The following is a 17,581-nucleotide window of genomic DNA, read 5'->3' on the forward strand; positions in this document are numbered from 1 at the left end:
AGTGCAGACCTCAGCCTGGGTTTGGGGCAGGGCAGCCAAGAGGCAGGAGTTTGTGGGGCGGCTGGGGACAGGCAAAGGATGTGACAACCCAAGTGTCACCCAGGTGTTCCCCACAGTAGCCAGCAAGCTAGCTACCACCACCAGCCCTGCAGCCCGAGCTACTGGGCTGGATGCGATGCCAGCTCTGGCTGAAGGGGCAAGTTTGGACCCAGGATGGCATGGGAATGGGACAGGAGGGGACTGGCCACAGCTGGGCTGTACAGTCCTAAGGATGGAGAGGCAAGGACAAGCCAGGGAAGTCCTGGCGATGCTGAGAGTGCCTCCTTGGGCACTGCCACCGCACAGGCATCGCAGTCCTGGCTCCAGGGTGTGGGGACAGCCCAGTGCCACTTTCAGCTATGAAAGTCTCACCCACAGCACCAGGAGCCTCCTAACCCTGCGTGCATGCTCTGACGTAGGAGCAAAAGCCAAGTGGAAACCAGCCAGATGAGGGACACCAAATACCTTTGCACCTTGCTGGCACTGGTAATGGGGATGCCCCAAGGCAGCTCAGCAGTGCAGTGCAGGGGGTCTGGCCAGCCCCTTTTCCCGTGCTGTCCCCGCAGCATGCAAGGAACTGCTCAGCTGCAGTCCTACGCCCCGGGCCCTGCTCCCATTACTTGCTCTGTGGCACGCAAGGAGGATGAGGAGACAGCATGAAGTGACAGGGAAACGAGCTCATTAACCCTTCTGCTAATGGCTGTTCACGCTTCAAATGCCGGGGGTTAATTACCACTGACTCTGCTTATCTCACCAGGAGCCACCGACAGGAGAGCAGCTCCAAGGCAGCCATCTGCTGCCGTGCTCCCTCCTGGCAGGGAAGGCAAGGCAGGGGCTCCCTCCCCAGTAGCCACAGGCCACCTTCCCTCACTCCCAGGTTGCCATTGGCCAGGCATGGGTCTCCAAAGCCTGTTGGGGACTTGTGGCAACAAGACACTAGCCAGCCCAGGGATTCCCCCCACGGCTAGGACCAAATCTGCCTGGATCAGATCCTGCCTGGTGGGGCAGTTAGGCCCAGCCTTCCCTTCTGTTTTGGGTGGGCAGCAGTTCACCCACTACACGTGGGGCCAGTGTGGGCTCCACACCTCTGCCAGACCAGCTGAAGACTGGCACAGGCTGAAACCAGCACCTCCAATGGTCCCAGAGCCCATCACCCCACTGGCATGGGGCAGGGCTGAGGAGCCTCCTGTGCCCCAGCCTGGCGCAGTCCAGCTTAGTCCCCCTGCTCTGTGAAAAAGGCTGGGAGATGGTGGCCAGGGTCCCCAAGAGCCCTCCATGCCACCTCCCTACAAGACAGATTTCTATGGCAACCTCAGCCCTGCACATCCAGCACCATGGAAACACAGAGAGCCGGGAGCAGAGCTGGACCTTTGCGGGCAAAGAGCGGCTCCGACTCCCACCACCCTGCTGGGAAGAGCATCCCGCCATGGCAACAGCAATGCCAAGGGACCTGCTCACCCATCCCCCCCGTGGCTCCCAGCCCTGGGCACTCACCGCTGAAGTGCTGGCGGCAAACACATGTGTATCCCCCCTCCTTGCGGGTGCAGATCCCACCATTCAGGCAGGGGTTGGAGTAGCAGAGGTTGATCTCCGTTTCGCAGTAGTCCCCGGTGAAGCCCTGCGGGCAGCGGCACCGCAGGCCGGTGATAGGGTGGATGGGCCGAAAGAGGGTGGAGGGTGAGGCGATGAAGGGGGCTGAGCTGTCGAACTTGAGGACAGAGATGCACTTCATGTAGTTCTGGCAGGGCTCCCGCAGGCAGACGTTGTCGTCAAAGGGCAGCACCTCCAGCATGGAGGCGCCTGTCAGCGCCATGCGCTTCATGTACAGCTGCTCCTGCAGCTCCTCAGAGCTGAAGTAGCGCCCGCCCCGCGGTGCCAGGGCCGAAAAGCTGACGTTGAGCACCGTGCCGCCCACGTCCGTGTCATTCTGGATGTTGAAGATGAAGATGTCCTCCTTGGGCGTCGCGAGCACGGTGGCCACCCCTTCCAGGAAGGTGGACAGCAGCGGGGAGAGGAAGCGCTCCTGCCACATGTTCTCCAGCCGCACCGTGATGCTGTTGGCCAACATGTCCTCCGTGATGATGATCACCCGCAGGACGCACTGGGCTGTCACGCTGTGGATCCCATCTGTGGGAAGGAACAGGGACATGCTGCAGGTCTTTGCCTGCTGCTTGGAGGGTCTCCTCCCTCCCACCCCAGGGCAGAGCCCTGCACCCCAGTGCAGCCCCCAAAAGGCCTGTGTCCTTGGCTAAAGAAGCTTGGAGCCACAGCCCCGGGGGCTAGCAGGGTGCCACCTGGGCTGGAGGGGGAGCAGTCGGTGCGGCTGCACCTTCTCCCTCCCTTCAGGCTCTCCACTGAGATAACTCTCAGGTTTCCTCCCTGTCCTGGATCTTGGCAGCAAACTGAGCTCACAGGAACAAAGATGCTGGTAAGATTTGGGCAGAAGGAAGTCCCAGCAGGAGGTTGGGCAAACACAGGAGCCAATGCCAGGCCCCGGGGTGTTTTGCTTCCCTGCTGCGCCCTGTCTGTCTCCCCCACGCTGCCTTTCCCTGCGCTCTCCTCCTGCCGTTTCCTTCCTCTCTCCTGCAGGGTCTCCAAGGCTTTTGTGCCTGTCTCCCTGCTTCCCCCTTTCTCACCATCTGCTCCGCATCTCTTCCTCCCTCGGCCCGTCTCTGGTTTGTTTAATTCTCTTTAATCTTTATTTTCCTTGGAAACAAACTCCCTCCCCTTAGGACCCGACACGACGCAAGCCATCTCCCAGGCGCAAACACAGGAGCGTGCCTGTACACTTGGAGTGTGCCAGCGTGCCTGCCTGCTCTCTCCCAGGACCCTGGCTGTTAGCAGCATCTCACCCCCCAGGTTAGGCACACTCATGTGCCAGCAGCTCAGGCTGCATGGGCACAGGCAGTGCAGCACCAGCCTGAACAGGCAATGGCACAGCTCCCACCGCAGCACCCACCCCAGCAGCTATGCGATTTGGGGCCCCCTGCCTCACCCCACCTATCCATCTCCCAGAAACCCAACGGATGCTGCTACCTTGGAGGGTCACACCCTGCTGCAAATTAGGAAATACTGGCCAAGATGGAAGCTGGACAGACAGATGTGACCATGCTCCTAATTCCTCCAGGAAACACTGCTACAAGCACAGGCAGGCACAGAGCACCCCTCCCAGAGAGACAGAGACTGTAATTACCCCAGCTGGGGACCTGCCAGGCAGCAAGCCCCATAACTTGCTCAGATAAAAATCCCACCAGTCCCTTCCAGAGCACAATTGCCCCAGCCCATTCCCCAGCCTCGCCACTTTACACTGCCCAAATGCAAGCTGCCTGGCCCTTTGCTGGGGCTGTCGCTCTTCCACCTCTCTGCCCAGGCAGAAGTTTGTGCAGTGGTTTTATTTTTCAGTCATTAACTCTCCTTTCCACATGACCCCAGTCAGTGGCTTTGCCAGGAGATATCCCACAAAGCAGCCTGCCAATGTCCCCCTCGCTCAGGCCACCCCAGGCACCTCTGCTAGTAGCTTTGGCCAGGGCACCCAGGGAGCAGAAGCCTGCCTGCTGCTCCAAGATGCCTCCTCTCTCCCAGTCCCCCTCCTTCTAGGCCCTCTGCCCGCAGCGCAGGCTCTGGCAGGCAGAGCCAGCCTTCAGCATGATGAAGCAAGGACCGTGCCAACCTCTGCGGCCCTAGAAACACTCGATGTGGCTCATCAAGAACCTCACTGCTCCTGGCGAAATGGGGTGATCCGTCTTCCAGCCCATTGTCAGCACCCCAATGCCAGTGCCCCACAGGCATCAGCAGCACACGGCTGTCACCTGCTGTTCCCATCTCCCATGCCCCATCCACCTGAGAGCCCCAAACACCCACATTTTCTTGGAAACCTGGCTCTCCACCATCATACCAAGACAACATTTACATCAGTACATCTCAACGGTGACTCCCAGGACTATCCCTGGGTACCAAGCCTTGATGCAACATCCCCTACACATGACCAATGAGTGGCAAACGCAAGCCACTCCCTTCCCCTGGGGACATTGGGTTCGGCTGCCTGTGCCTCCCTGCATGCAAGGCCACCTGAACCATGGGCAAGGAGTTTTCTGGGACGCTTCCCTTTCCCCGTCTGCCACACTGACCCCTGGCAGGTAAATGAGCTCTGCAGAGACAGCCTCATGCATCCTCTCCTGGGCACCCGTGTCAGGTTCAACACTCTGGGCCCCAATTTAAATGCTGACATGGGAGATGGGCTTGTGAAAAGGTAGGCAGGAGGGTGGATCACGCCGCAGGGGAAGAGGGGCTAAAGCAAAGATGCCCCCAGCACCACTGAGGGCAGCCCTCCCTCTGCCTCACCCCAGCCCTCACCGGTCCCCCAGGACACACTGGTGTGGGCAAACCATGCGCTCAGGGCTTGGCTGCTCAGGCTCTGCCCCTTTGCCTCGCAGCCGGAAAGCTGAAGGACGAGCCCTCAGCAGCTCTGGCTGTTCACAGCCCAGGGGGCAGCCATGTGTGTTATAACCAAGCACACTGGCGTGACCACCCTGCTAGAAGGACCCTGCACCAAAGGTGCCACGGTCCGGTCTAGCCCGCGGTGGCCCCGGAGGGACCACAGTGCATTACTGGTGTGAACACAGGAGAGCTGCTCATTTACTCACACACTGTAATCTCTGCCCCTCTCTTGGCCTGGTATGACACAACCCTGTGCTGTTCAGAGCAGGGAGGGGACCCACAATCTTCAAGGTGATCCTGTCCTCAGCCATGCGAAGGCACAGCACAGCCCCGTGCCGCCACACCTCCCCTGCCCGCCCTTCCAACCGGGACATAACTGCGTGGCACATCTCCTGCACACAGATGTAGCCTGGGCGGCTGCTCAAATGACCGCCATTACCAGGACGCACAGGACAGGCTAGCAGATGAGACCATTGCCACCAGGCAGCCCTGGCCAGCCTGTACCAAGGCCACATGTGAAACAAGCCTGGCAAACCCAGCCAGACCCTGCTTCATCTCCTGCAACCCAGTGCAAGGTGGCACAAGGGGCAGCAGGCTTCCCAGCACCCCAGTCAGCCCCAGCCCCGACAAGGACCAGGGGTGTAAATGCCAGCCCCTTGTCCCCCACCCGTGCCCCAGCTCCAAGCCTCATGTGCAAAGCTGCCTTTACTGTTCCTCTCTTCCCATGGCCGCTGTGCTGCAAAGCCTTTTGATTTCGCTCAGCCCTGTTTGAAGTTTGCAGTGCAGGAGGATTTAAAGATTGAAATGTCTCCCTTTTTTCCCCTCTCTCTCTTCTTCTCTTCAGAAGGTGAAAGCTTTCTGGCAACCCTGCAAATTCCCATGCAAGCACCAGCCTGTGCGCCAGGGCTGGTGCTCTGGAGATAAGGCTCTCACTGGGCTGGGGTAGCAGCGGTGCCAGTACAGTCACCCAGAAGCTAATCTCCTGGAGGAAGGGGGGATTGCTTCTCTCTGAAATCAAACTGCTCCCACCCCATATGGAAGCAAGGTGAGAAACCACCCTTCTGTGTGACGCCCTGCCAGCTCTGACATGGAGGGCAGCATGAGCAGCAGTTACCAAACAGCTCTGTCCAGCACCTGGCTGGACGTGCCAGGGGATTTAGACCTGCCTAGGCTGAGTGCAAGGAACTGGCATCACCACCTGCATCCCCCAAGGCACCTTTTCTCTGCAAGAGGCTCATGGGCTGCCGAGATCACCCAGCCCTGGGGAGGCAGGAGCAAGGGGAAAGCCACAAGCCTGGCTCAGCCGCACTCGGCATAAGATGCTCCCCAAGCCACCAGCAGCCTGGCATCCCTCCCTGAGGGACCACCTGGTGAGGCAGCACCCTGGGATGCCACCACCACCCTTCTCAGGGGAAAGCTGCGCCATGTCCCCGCTCCTTCACCTCTCCCTTTGTCCCCTCCTCGCAGTTTGCCTCTCTGGCCAAGTCAAGTATGAGCTCAGTTTGAGCCCAGCTGCCTCCCGCTCTCCTCTCTCCGGCTCATGGTTCACCCGGAAGCAGCCGTGAGGCCCAGGGGACAGCTCTCACTCTCCCCAAGGGCTGCTCAGCACCCAGCAATAGGCTGGCAGACATCTGCCTGATTTATGGCTGTTATTAGGCCTTGGCTGATGCGATGCTGAGTCTTGGGGCCTGCCGGAGGCCAGCAACGCCTCCCAGGAGCAAGGAGGCTGTGGGCAGGGAAGAAGCTGGGCTGCAGGGTGTCCGATGCCTTTGGCATTGCGCAGCCCATGGCAGGAAAGCCCAAGCGCCCCTTTCTCAGTTCCCCACAGCAGTGCAGAGCCAGCCCCGGCCCCTCCTCAGTAAGCTCCCCCATAACACACTGTCCCACCTCAGCATCACACCCAGGGCTGCCTCCCCCTCGGCTCCATGCAAGGGGAAGCAGATGGTTAAGAGAATGACCTGCTGCAAATGGGGTAAGAAAAAAAAAAAAAGCTACCAAAAGAAAGCCCAAAGCTGGCTGGAGGCCCTGACCCCCCTGGGAGGCATTTTAATCACGAATGCTCAGCCTTTCTGATTAAATCCTGTGGCTGGAGAGCTGGTGCCTGGTGAATATTCATGCAGCAAAGCGAGGAGCCCTGGAAACATGCCTACAGGGAAAGGAGCAGGGAGAAGGGATGTGAGGGGCTCTAACCCCTGTGCTGGGCAGCACCAGTTCACTGTGTTTGCACTTCCAAGTCTGACAATTACCAGCTTCAAAAGCAGCGAAGCTACAGAAAGAAGAGCTCCAGCCAGAGAGCGGGATGGGCAGCAGACTCCTCCTGGGGAGCTGTGCTGTCAGCCTGGGAATGGAGCTCCAGGCCTGCACTGGAAACCTCTTGGGGGTAGCAGGGCTGCCGACCACTGCCCAACAGTCTCCTGGGTCTGCCAGGGCGAGAGCCCATCTCTCCTGTCCCCCTGTGCTGCAGAGGCTCTCCGGATCCCCAGGCAGCACCCCAGCCTGCCATGCGGCACAAGGCACAGGCTCCAGCCAACGCTCCCACCCCAAGAGCCTCGGAGTCACTAGTAGAGGTTTCCCTTCCCCTACAGCAAACATTTTGGTCTTCAGGTTCCCAGGGAGCTCCAGGGATCAGGAAGAGGGCAGCTCAGCTCAAACGACCGCCCTGACCCAGGAGGGGACGCACCCCTGTCCCTCACTTGGGGGGACCATGAGCTCAGAAATAGGCTCCGGTGCATCACCACCTGTCCTCTTCTGAGCAGCAGAGCCAGCATCCAAAAGAGCAAAAGCCACCGCTCTGACTGCAACACCCTGAGCGGCCACCCCAGAGATAGCGAGGGTGCTCTGGGGACAGACAGGGGTAGCTTTCACATTTGCAGCTGAGGAGCAGTAAAACACCTCCAGATGGAGAAGCCAGGAAAGGAGGAGACAGGCATGGGTAAGGTGAACGTTGTTCACCACTTCTGAAGGGCTTTGGCAGATCTCTCAGGATTCTGATGATACTTGACAGGTTAAGAGATCTTGGAAGTAAATCAGACTCCCCTCACCCTGCACAGAGTATGAATGTCACTCTCCCAATAGCTCTAAAGACAGGGACTAAAATATAATAACCAAGAAGACTCCAAACCGTTCCCTAACCAGGAATGGAAATCCTTAAGTCTTCCACTCTAACTCTGTGGTCAGCACCTCCAGCTGTGACAGACCTAACAGGGGAGGAAGCTGCTGAGAGTGGCCTCCTCAAGAGAGGAGAGGCATGTAAGTTGTGAAAGCTCAGGGCAGCTCTGGGACCCTTACCCGGCTTGAACAGATGGCTCTGATGTGTTCAGACATAGGAGTCAGGACAAATGTGCTCTAGTGGGGGGTCTTCCCTGCCAGGCTGGGATTTTAGGTGAGATATCTTGGACAAATGGGTCCCCTCACCAGGGCAAGCTCCTGGGCTGCAGGCCGAGGGGAGCTGTGTACAAAGAGCTTGAGGGGAACAGGGGCGATGCAGCAGCCACAGCTGAGTGCAGCTGAGCCTCCACCCTTGCCACCAGCACAGCAGCCTGGCCCAGTGAAACCAGCCTGGAACAGTTTAAAGTCAACACGATGTCAGTCTCCTACAATGCCCCGATTTCACACTGTGCTGCTGGCCACAGACGCAGCCCCACCACCCCACTGTCTTGCATCCTCAGCAGCCAAGAGCAGTTTTTAGCAGCCATAGGTGCCCGCATGTCTGCGAGGAGCTGGGGTCAGTTTTGAGGCTGTCAGTCCCCCTGGAAGGGCACTACTTTGTCATGGCCCAAGTCTTCCCTGCCTCCTACAAGGGGCTGAGCTGAGAACACACACAGCTCACAGGCAGGCAGAAGGGCTCCTTGCCCTGTGTTTTAGGAGGATCCAGCCTCCCTCAAGGGGACCATAAAGCTCACAGACAGGCAGGGAAGGCACACGCTCCCTCCTTGGATGGTGACCCTCAGGGCACCCACCTAGGTGCTATTGTTGCCTTCCTGCAGGAGGAAGGTGCTCCGGCATGGCGCTGCGCCCGGGCAAACAATGCAGCCGGGTCTGAATGTCTTGGCCACCAGCTCTGCAAACCCACCCACCCACCCTTCTCCTGCACACAGCAACAGCGGTGCTGACGGAGCTGCCAGCTGGGCGGGGGGCTTCGAACAATAAAAGACAGAAAAACCAAACCAGACCTCCACCTCCACAGCCAATATCAAAACCAACAAAAGGCCCGTTTTCCAGTGTCTCGCTTCCCTCCCCGGTACAGCTCTTCCCCTTCCATCTTCTCCCCTCCTTCGTGAGCGCACCTCTCCCAGTCTCCCTTCCCGCTGGAAGATGACGACACTCTAATTGCAAGGGCCCCCTTGCCGCGAGGCGGCTCGACGCAAGACTTCAGGACGTGATTGTCTCCTGCCTTTGTGCAGGGTTAAGTGTGTGAGGAGGCAGGGCTTGCATAAACACACTCGGGCAGAAGCTGGAAAGGTCAAAACCACCCCCCATCTCCAGTGATGGGCATGTGTGCGCCTGCACCCGCTCTCAGCCAGCCCTGCGGTTACAATTAACCCCCAAAGAGCCCCAATCCACCGACGGGCTGGCGCTGGCCATGCAGGATCGCCTTGAACAGGTCTCCTCTTAAAGCCCTTGCTCCATCTTTTGAAAGAAATCCTCCCCTCGCTGAACAAGCCAGATAGAGAGGTAAAAAGGGAGGGCAGCTGGTAGCCAAGGATCAGGGGAGCATCACAATTTAACATACAGCTCCCCAGGTACTGTAGGTAATTCGGCGCTTGGCCCCTCCAAAGAGGGCTTCTTGCCCTCCCTCCCCTGGAGCCGCTCCTCGGTTCAGCGATGGATGGATGCCTCCATTTCAGATCACGCATCCGCAAGCAAAGAAAGGCTGATGGTGAAGGCAAAGCTCAGGCAGTGGGGAGCTCCAGCTCCAAACCCCGCCTGCTCACAGACAAGCCCCTAGGTCCATCTTTGCCCTGCCCTCAGCTGGGCTGGAGGGGACCCCAACACTCCCCAAAGCCACCCCGGCAGCTACCACTAGCATCTGCATTTGGATACTCCGGCAATACTCATGACGCGAGAGTTTCAAGCACTGCGCTCTGAGGTTTGTCACAGCTGTCCCCTGCAACACTAAGTTGGCTGCAGAAAGGTGGTACCAGGTTTTAGAAGCCACACCACAAAGCGCAGGTGTCAGTAGGTGCCACAGCCAGAATCCGGACTGAAACGTTTGCTACCAGCAGACAGGTATTTTTAAGAGGGCTTCCTCCGCACCAAGTTCAATCCCTCCCTCCTGAGCACAGCCGGGGAAGCGCTCAGTCCCGGCAGGGAGAAGAGCCACCCAAGCTCGGGAGTGAAGCGGCGTGCCAGCCCCTGGGCCAGCAGCTTGGCCACCCCGGAAATGGGCTGCTTGCCCAGCCAGCACCCCACGGCGTCACAGCCTCGCTGGTGACAGCACCTCCAAAGGTGTCTCGCTAGCAGCTACAAGCTATCCTCACAGCTGAGTAACGATGCTTTGTTCTTGCAGACCACCTCCAGCCTCGGCCCCCTTACAGAGCGCTCCCCTGCAGCATGCCCCCCACTGCCACCCTTCCCAGCCCCTCCAGTATTATTCCCTGATTGGAAGGGACTCCCAATCCAAATCTTGTTGCCAGTCCCCAACCCACCCCCCCGATGCAGAATGGGCTCCCCGAGGGGGAGCACGCAGAGCGCCCCGAAGGTACTGCACTAAAGATTTAATGATTTTCATACCCTACCTGTGACAGTCACCAGCATGGAGGCCACGAGCGGACGGTTGTTGTCCAGCTTACGGCTCAGCCTCAGCTCCCCACTCGATTGATTTACAATCAACAAGTGCAGTTCATTTCCCCGCTCAAAGGTGTAGAAGAGGCGGTCGGACACATCTGGGTCATAAGCTGGGACCCTCCCTATGACCCCCGAAGGGAAGGTGTTGGACTTATTGGACACGTAGTTATTGAACAGGATCTGGAAGTTCTTGAGAACAGGGCTGTTGTCATTCTGGTCAATGAGTTTGATGTGGACTGTGGCTCTGCTGACCAGGGGGCAGAGGTGGCCTGCACTACAATCACAAACTCAGGTTTTGTCTCATAATCCAGGTCTATCAAGGCTGTGAGCTCCCCAGAAAAGATGTCCATCTGGAATATCTCGGGGATGTTGCCTTCCACAATTTGGTACATGATCTGGGCATTGGGTCCCTCATCTGGGTCGACGGCCGTGATTTGGGCCACAACAGAGCCTACGATGCTGTTCTCCTTTACCAAGACCTCAAACTCTTCAGCGGGAAAGACAGGGGCGTTGTCATTCACATCCTGAACGGTAACCTGGATATGGACAGGAGTTCGCTGAGGAGGGATGCCCCTGTCCACAGCGTACGCAGTCAGCTCGTAGACAGGCACATTCTCACGGTCCAGCCTGCGGACAGTGCGAATGATCCCTGAGGTGGGCTCTATGGTGAAGTCTCCATCCCCATCCTCCCCGTTCTGGAAGGTATACTGCACTCGCCCATTGGTGTGGGCATCCCGGTCAGTGGCAGAGATCTGGAGCACACTGGTGAAGGGAGGTGCGTCCTCAGAGATCATGCCCTGGTAATGAGGGCTGACGAACTGGGGAGCGTTGTCATTAACATCATTCACCATGATTTCAACATAGGTGGTGTCCGCTTTCTGGGGGATCCCGTTGTCCTTGGCAGTGATAGCCAACGTGTACGTGACCTGGTCCTCATAGTCCAGTTCTGCCTGTAAGGTGATGGCCCCGGAGTCCGGATCGATGCGAAACTGAGGGACATTGTCTTCTAGGTAGTATGTGATGCGGGCGTTTTCCCCCACGTCATCGTCCGTGGCGCTGATCACCACCACGGTGCTGCCCACGGGCCGGTCCTCGTTGATGCTCACAGAGTAGTGGGCACTCTGGAACACGGGCCGGTGCGTGTTGGCATCGGTGATGTTGATGTGAACGTGGCAGTTGTCACGCAGGGTGCGATCGGAAGCCGTCACGGTGAGCACGTAGCGCCTCTCCTGCTTGTAGTCCAGTGGCAGAGACAGAGTGATGAGCCCCATCCCACCTTGTGTGCTGATGGAGAACCGGTTCCGCGTGTTGCCTCCCGTGATCTGGTAGGTGATGGCACTGTTCACGTCCCGGTCAATCGCTGTGACGCTGAGGACGCTGGTCCCCACGGCTGCGTCCTCATTCAGGCGGATGAAGTACTCCTTCTGGGTGAACTCGGGACGGTTGTCGTTGACATCCATGACAGTGATGGTGACACTGGCAGAGGCAGATAAAGATGGAGAGCCGTGGTCCCGAGCCTCTACCCCAAAAAAATAGTGCTCAACCGACTCCCGGTCCAAGGGTCCGCTGACCGTGATCCACCCTGTGGCACTGTTCACCACGAAGGGCGTGTCGGCCGAGACCCCCGTCAGTTTGTACTCCAGGCGCGAGTTCTCGCCGTAGTCCGCGTCCACAGCCTGGATGTGGATGACGGAGTGGCCGAGGGGAGCATTCTCCAGGACAGAGATTTGGAAAGGGGTGCTGACAAAGATGGGGGCATGGTCGTTGATGTCCACCACCTGGATGCTGGCCATGCCAGTGTTGTTAGAGAGGGGAGGGCGCCCTGCGTCCTGAGCCCGGATCCTCAGGGCGTACTCCCGCTCCACCTCAAAATCCAGTGGGGCCACCACCTGTATCTCCCCAGTGACGCTGTCGATGGAGAACTGGCCCCGGCTGTTCCCGCTGATGATGTTGTAGTGGACCAGCGCGTTGTTGTCCTTGTCCAGGTCCGTGGCGGTGACGCGCAGGATCTCGGTGTGGGGCCGTATGTCCTCCCTCACCTGGACAATGTAGCGCTTCTCACTGAACTGAGGGGTGTTGTCGTTCTCGTCAAGGACTGTGATGTAGACCTTGACCGTGGCGGAGCGGGGCCCCGGCTCCCTCCCCTGATCGTTGGCCTCCACCACCAAGGAGTACCTCTCCATCTTCTCCCTGTCCACTGGCCCGCTGGTGGTGATGAGGCCGGAGCGGGGGTCGATCTCGAAGACGGCGTGGGCAGCCCGCTCGTTGACGAAGCGGTAGCGGATGTTGGCGTTGGGCGGGGAGTCGACGTCGGTGGCCCGCAGCTGCAGGATGGGGTATCCCTCCTCCACGTTCTCCCGGATGGTCTCCCGGTACTCGCCCTGCTCAAAGACTGGGTCGTGGTCGTTGCGGTCAGCCACGGCGATGGCCACCATGGTGGTGGCGGAGAGCCGGGGCGCCCCGTGGTCGGCGGCCGTCACGCGGAAGTAGTGCAGCTCCATGCTCTCACGGTCAAGGGCCTGCGTGGTGGTGATGAGCCCGGCCCGCGGGTCGATGCTGAAGAGCTCCCGCGAGCGGCTGTTCATCAGGGCGTCCATGGAGTACACCAGCCGCCCCGCCTCGCCCCCGTCGGGGTCCTGGGCCGCCACCGCCACCACCGCCGTCCCCGCCGGCTGGTTCTCCGCCACCTGCGCCTGGTAGTTGTACTGGGGGAACAGCGGGTGGCGGTTGGGGGCTGCGCGCCGACTCCGCCGCCCCGGGGACGGAGACGGCAAGGGGAGCGGGTGCGGCGGGGCGGCGCGGGGCGGGCAGCGCGACGGGGACCGGCGGCGCGGCGCCGCGGGCAGCCCCGGGGGCACCGCCGCCGCCCAGAACGGCACGGCGGCGGGGCAGCCTCCGCGGGCCGGCGGCCCCCAGCCCGGCGGCTGCGGCGCGGCGGCCCCCAGCCCGGGGGGAACAAAGGGAGCAGCAGCAGCAGCGGCAGCAGCAGCAGCGGCGGCGGCGGCCCCCGGTGGCGGCGGCGGCAGCAGCGGCGGCGGCGGCTCGGGGCGGCCACCGGCTCCTCCGCCGCCATGGTGCCTCGGCGGCCGCCGCCCGGCCCGGGCGCACGGCGGCTGGGCTCGGCGCCGCCCCCGCCAAGCGGCGGCGATGGCCGCCCCCCGCGCCGCGCCGCTGCTGCTGCCGGGGGTAGTGGCGGCGGCGGCGGCGGCTCCTCCCGCAGCCCCAACATGGCTCCCGCCGCCCCGCCCCGCCCCGCCCCCGCCGCGCGCCCCCGCCCGCCCCGCCGCCGCCATCTTGAGGGAGGGCGGGCAGCCGCCGGCCGCCCCGCTCCTCCGCCCTGCCGCGGAGGTGCCGCCTCCTCGGGGCCACCAGCCGTGCCCTCTGCGCGGCGCGGAGGGGCAGCCCCGGTGAGAGGGGTAACGGGCACCGTGCGAGGGACGCGTCCCCTGGTGTCAGCCGTGCCAGGCAGCGTGCGGGGTTGCAGCCGCCATGTGCGGCACGGCTGCCCTGGTGCGAGGCGTGCCCACCCTCAAGTGAGACCTGCCGGCCATTGTGCAGACCGCGCCGGCCCTCACGGGCGGCCAGCCAGCCCTCACGGGAGGCCAGCCAGGCCTCACGGGAGGCACGGGCGCTGCCAGGCAGGGCACGCCAGCCCGCGTCGCAGGGGCAGCGGGCGAGCTGCCTGCCGGCACAGCCGCCTCCTCCAGCCGGCTCACAGCCACCCATCCACGGCTGCCCTTCCAGGCGTGCGGAGCCCGGCAGTGCCAGCTCCGGTGATGGCTGCCGGTGGTACGGCCCGGCCTCCCCTTGCCCTGGCACGCCGTGGCGCAGGCCGGTGCTTGGCCGCTGGGATGTGATGAGGGGCTGCATCCCAGCCAGCCCCCAGTCCTGCCTAGCGCCGCGAGGATGCTTGCCTCCGCGTCAGGCAGGGGGTCTCGGAGCCTCCCGGCTGAAAGCAGAGCTTGTCAGGCGGGGGTCCCAGGGACTATGGACGCCAACCCTCAGCGCACACCTCTGCTTACGCCCACCGACACCACGGCTGTGGCACTGCCAGTGCACCAGGCAGCAAGCATGGTCCTTGTGCCACTGCTAGCGTCCCCAGGGCCAGGCTGCTTCCCCAAGGTACCGAGACGAGACCGTGGGGTTAGCTGCCCTGCCGCTAGCAGAAGGGGCAAGGCAGGAAAGCGCTGGTGTTTTGGCAGGAGGCACTGCTGATGATTTGCAGCCCTAACGGCTCCCTCCGCCCGCCCATGTCCATCTGCAAGCAGCACCAAGTCTGGCGTCTTCAGGGATGGGTTTTTTACTGCATGCATGAGAAAGGGCTTCCCCTTTTCCCATGCCACACGGCAGTAGCTCTCCCAAACGGTGCCCAGGCACCTGCAGCGGCATCACAGCCCTGGCCGCTCGGCTCCGCCACCCACGGGCACCCGAGCGTGTGACAGGGATTGAGCTGGCCCACTCCTGTGCCCCGATGCAGACCTCAGCCGCCCCCCCCCACCAGGTGAGGCATCAACACTGGGGAGAAAGTTGCAGGTTATTCTTCCAGCATCCATGGAAAAACCCCATTTTTCCAAGGAAAATTCAGTTTGGGGCCCTTGCATTGGGATGGTTCGTTAGCACATCAGCTTTGCAACTTAGCTGTTGGTTTGATCTCAATCAACTAATATCGCAGCCTAATCCACTGAAGCTTGTAATAGGCTTAGGAATAACAGGGGTTTACGTCCTCATTAGTGTTCAGTGCGCCGCAGTGGGGGAAACATCCTTGGCCGCATCCTGTTGAAGAAGAGGGGAGCCCGAGGCACGGCAGCTGGGGCGCGTGCTGGGGAAGAAAGAGCAGTGTCATGGAGGAAAATAGAGTAAATTTGGGAGATAGGGGGAATTTAGGATGGGGTAGGGAAGGGCAGGGAGTACACAGGACACACAGTGCCTCCATGCACATCCCAGCTCCGAGGGGGCTGCAAGAGCCCCCCATGCTGCTGTGCTGGATGGGCTGCAGTTCAGGGTGGGTAGGCTGGGGAGCAGGCGGACCGCCGTGCCAACACCGCAGCCAGGCTGGGCACCGCCGGCACCCCTTGTGCAGCCCCTATGTAGCTCCCAAAAAGACACACGAGTTAACAGCAGGATGGGTTCACACTGGAGATGGGGCTCCTCTGCTCACTCAGCCCTCGCTCCCAGCACCGCAGGAACCACATGCACTCTCCGACACTCTGGGGAGCCGAACACGCTCCCACCCCGCAGGAAACCTAACGAGGCTGTGCAAGGTCCCACGGTCCCTTGGCAGAAATTTGAGTGGCTGCTTTAGAGCCGCACGCTGCTTTGGACAGCACAGGCCATCTGCATAGCAAGGAGGAGGTCAGAGGAGACATGTTGGCCCCTGGGCACAGCAGGTCTGGGGACCTCGAGGGGGTCCAGCCGCCACTGCCGTGGTGGTGCCCTCTGCATCAGCTGCGGACAGCGCCATGGCTTCCCGCATGCTGCTGCCACAGTGCTGAATCCTGGCATCACCAGTGCTTAGCCTCTGCCTGACACCCCGTGTTCCTGTGCTCACTCGCCAACCATGACCACCACCGGCTCTCACCCAGCTTCGGTTCCACCAATGGTGACAGATGGTCCCCTATCAATTATCGTTAGCGTAAACAAGGGGGTGGGAAGAGCGCATGCTGCCCGCTGATTTGGGGTTTGACTGCAAGCAGGCTCCCACTCCCAGGGTGGAAACTAAGTGAACACAAAGCAGGGTCTGCAACACACCCAGCAGGTCCCCAAACCACCTTGCACCATCCTCACGGCTGGTGGCTCTCTGTGCGGGGCTGGTGCCTCCCTTCCACCACCATCACACACGCAGAAGCCAAGGCCTGGCCACCACCCGGGCAGCAGCAGGGTGGGCAGAGCAGGCAGGGTTTGTCCTTGCGCCCCTGGGCTGAGCACATTTCAGGACCACCATGGGAAATACCAAGGAGGCCCTAAAGTGGTGGCTAGCGTGGCTCAGCACGTGCACAGAGTTCCCATGGTGCTTACACAACGCTGAAGGCTGACACTTGGTGGGTGTGGATTTCTAAGCCTCCGGAGAAGCTGGCATGTTAATTTATAAACTCCATAGGATTCCTGAACATTGGTAATCTGCTATGATTAACTCCTCAGACACCACAAAACGCCTCCAGCTTGGCTGGTCCAACACAAGCACTGACGGGGCTGCGGCCGTGCCAGCTGTGCACATGCGGTGCCCCGGGGGGGTTTATTTTCTCCCCCTCCAGGCCCCCATGCACCCACCCGAGCCCTCCCGGAGCCGTTAGGCTAATGCCAGAGCAGCCCCAGCCCCACGTGCAGCTCGCCCAAGAAACCTCATCTAATAAAGGGCAGCGCAGCGTGCGACTGGAACATGCCGGCTTTGCATGAGCCCCCGCCGTCGGCTGGATTATACATCGCACCTCCTCAAACTGGGGATTTGCCATCAAGAAACCCAATCAGGAGAGAGGCGATACTTTTAAAAAATTATGAAGGCTTTCAAGTTTATTTGTTCTAATTACCCAGCTGACAGCTCAGGGGAGGAGGAGAAAATCATCGGGGTATTACTGCCACAAAATAGTTGTAATTGAATCATTCCAGACAATAAAGCAGAGGTGCAGGTCACAGGCAGCGCATCGCTCCCCCCGTGCCAGCCCCCCAACACCCCTCACTGCTGCACCACAATAAAAACACACCAATACGAGGAGATACGCTCTAATGGTGACCTATTACAGCTAATGGAAACGTGTGTTATCTGCGCCTGTCACCCGTGCACAGAGCAGGAACCACTGAGTGGACTTGCAGATAACGAGTTTACACGCTGTGGTTTGATTCCCTGTGATGTATGAAGGCCTTTCCTGGGCAGCGGATGCAGCTCTGCCCCGGGACCCCCCACAGCAGGCTGCCCCCCAGCTCTTCTAGCCCTGGCTGTGGTGACAGCACAGTGGTGATGCAGAAGGGGTCATGCTTACTGTGCAGCTGGGACATGGGGTGAGCAACGCCCAGGGACGGCAATGGCTCAGGGACGCTGAAGGGAGCCGCCAGCTCTGCCTTTTCAGGCTCAGCCTCGCCAGGGCTCTGCCAGCCCCCCATGGCAGGCAGGGCGCTGTCACGAAAGGCTTTGCCCAGGCTGTGCTCCTGGCTAGCAGAGCCATGGGTCCTGCCTGCTTCTGGGCTTCTGCTGGGCTCTGGGTTTGCCCCACGCTGGCACAGCAAAGCCTGGGCTGTCACTGAGGGCAAGTGCCAGAGGAGCATCCCACCACTGCAGCGGGGTTCAAGCTGACAAGCCCAAGCAGCACCCAGAGGCAAGCCAAGG

General features: G+C 60.6%; 1 protein-coding gene across 1 annotated transcript in view; it reads right to left on the reverse strand.

Moving 5' to 3' along the window:
* CELSR3 (cadherin EGF LAG seven-pass G-type receptor 3) overlaps positions 1 to 12,875 on the reverse strand; it is a 32,621-nt gene extending 19,746 nt beyond the window's left edge. The window contains 3 exon segments of the mRNA XM_050904373.1: positions 1,534 to 2,166; positions 10,215 to 10,523; positions 10,526 to 12,875. Of these exon segments, the coding sequence (XP_050760330.1) occupies positions 1,534 to 2,166; positions 10,215 to 10,523; positions 10,526 to 12,860 (3,277 nt within the window). The 5' untranslated portion in view covers positions 12,861 to 12,875.
* Between the last annotated feature and the right edge of the window lie 4,706 nt (positions 12,876 to 17,581).

The sequence above is a fragment of the Gymnogyps californianus genome, chromosome 13 (genome assembly GCF_018139145.2).
Source record: "Gymnogyps californianus isolate 813 chromosome 13, ASM1813914v2, whole genome shotgun sequence".
NCBI classification, from domain to species: Eukaryota; Metazoa; Chordata; class Aves; order Accipitriformes; family Cathartidae; genus Gymnogyps; species Gymnogyps californianus.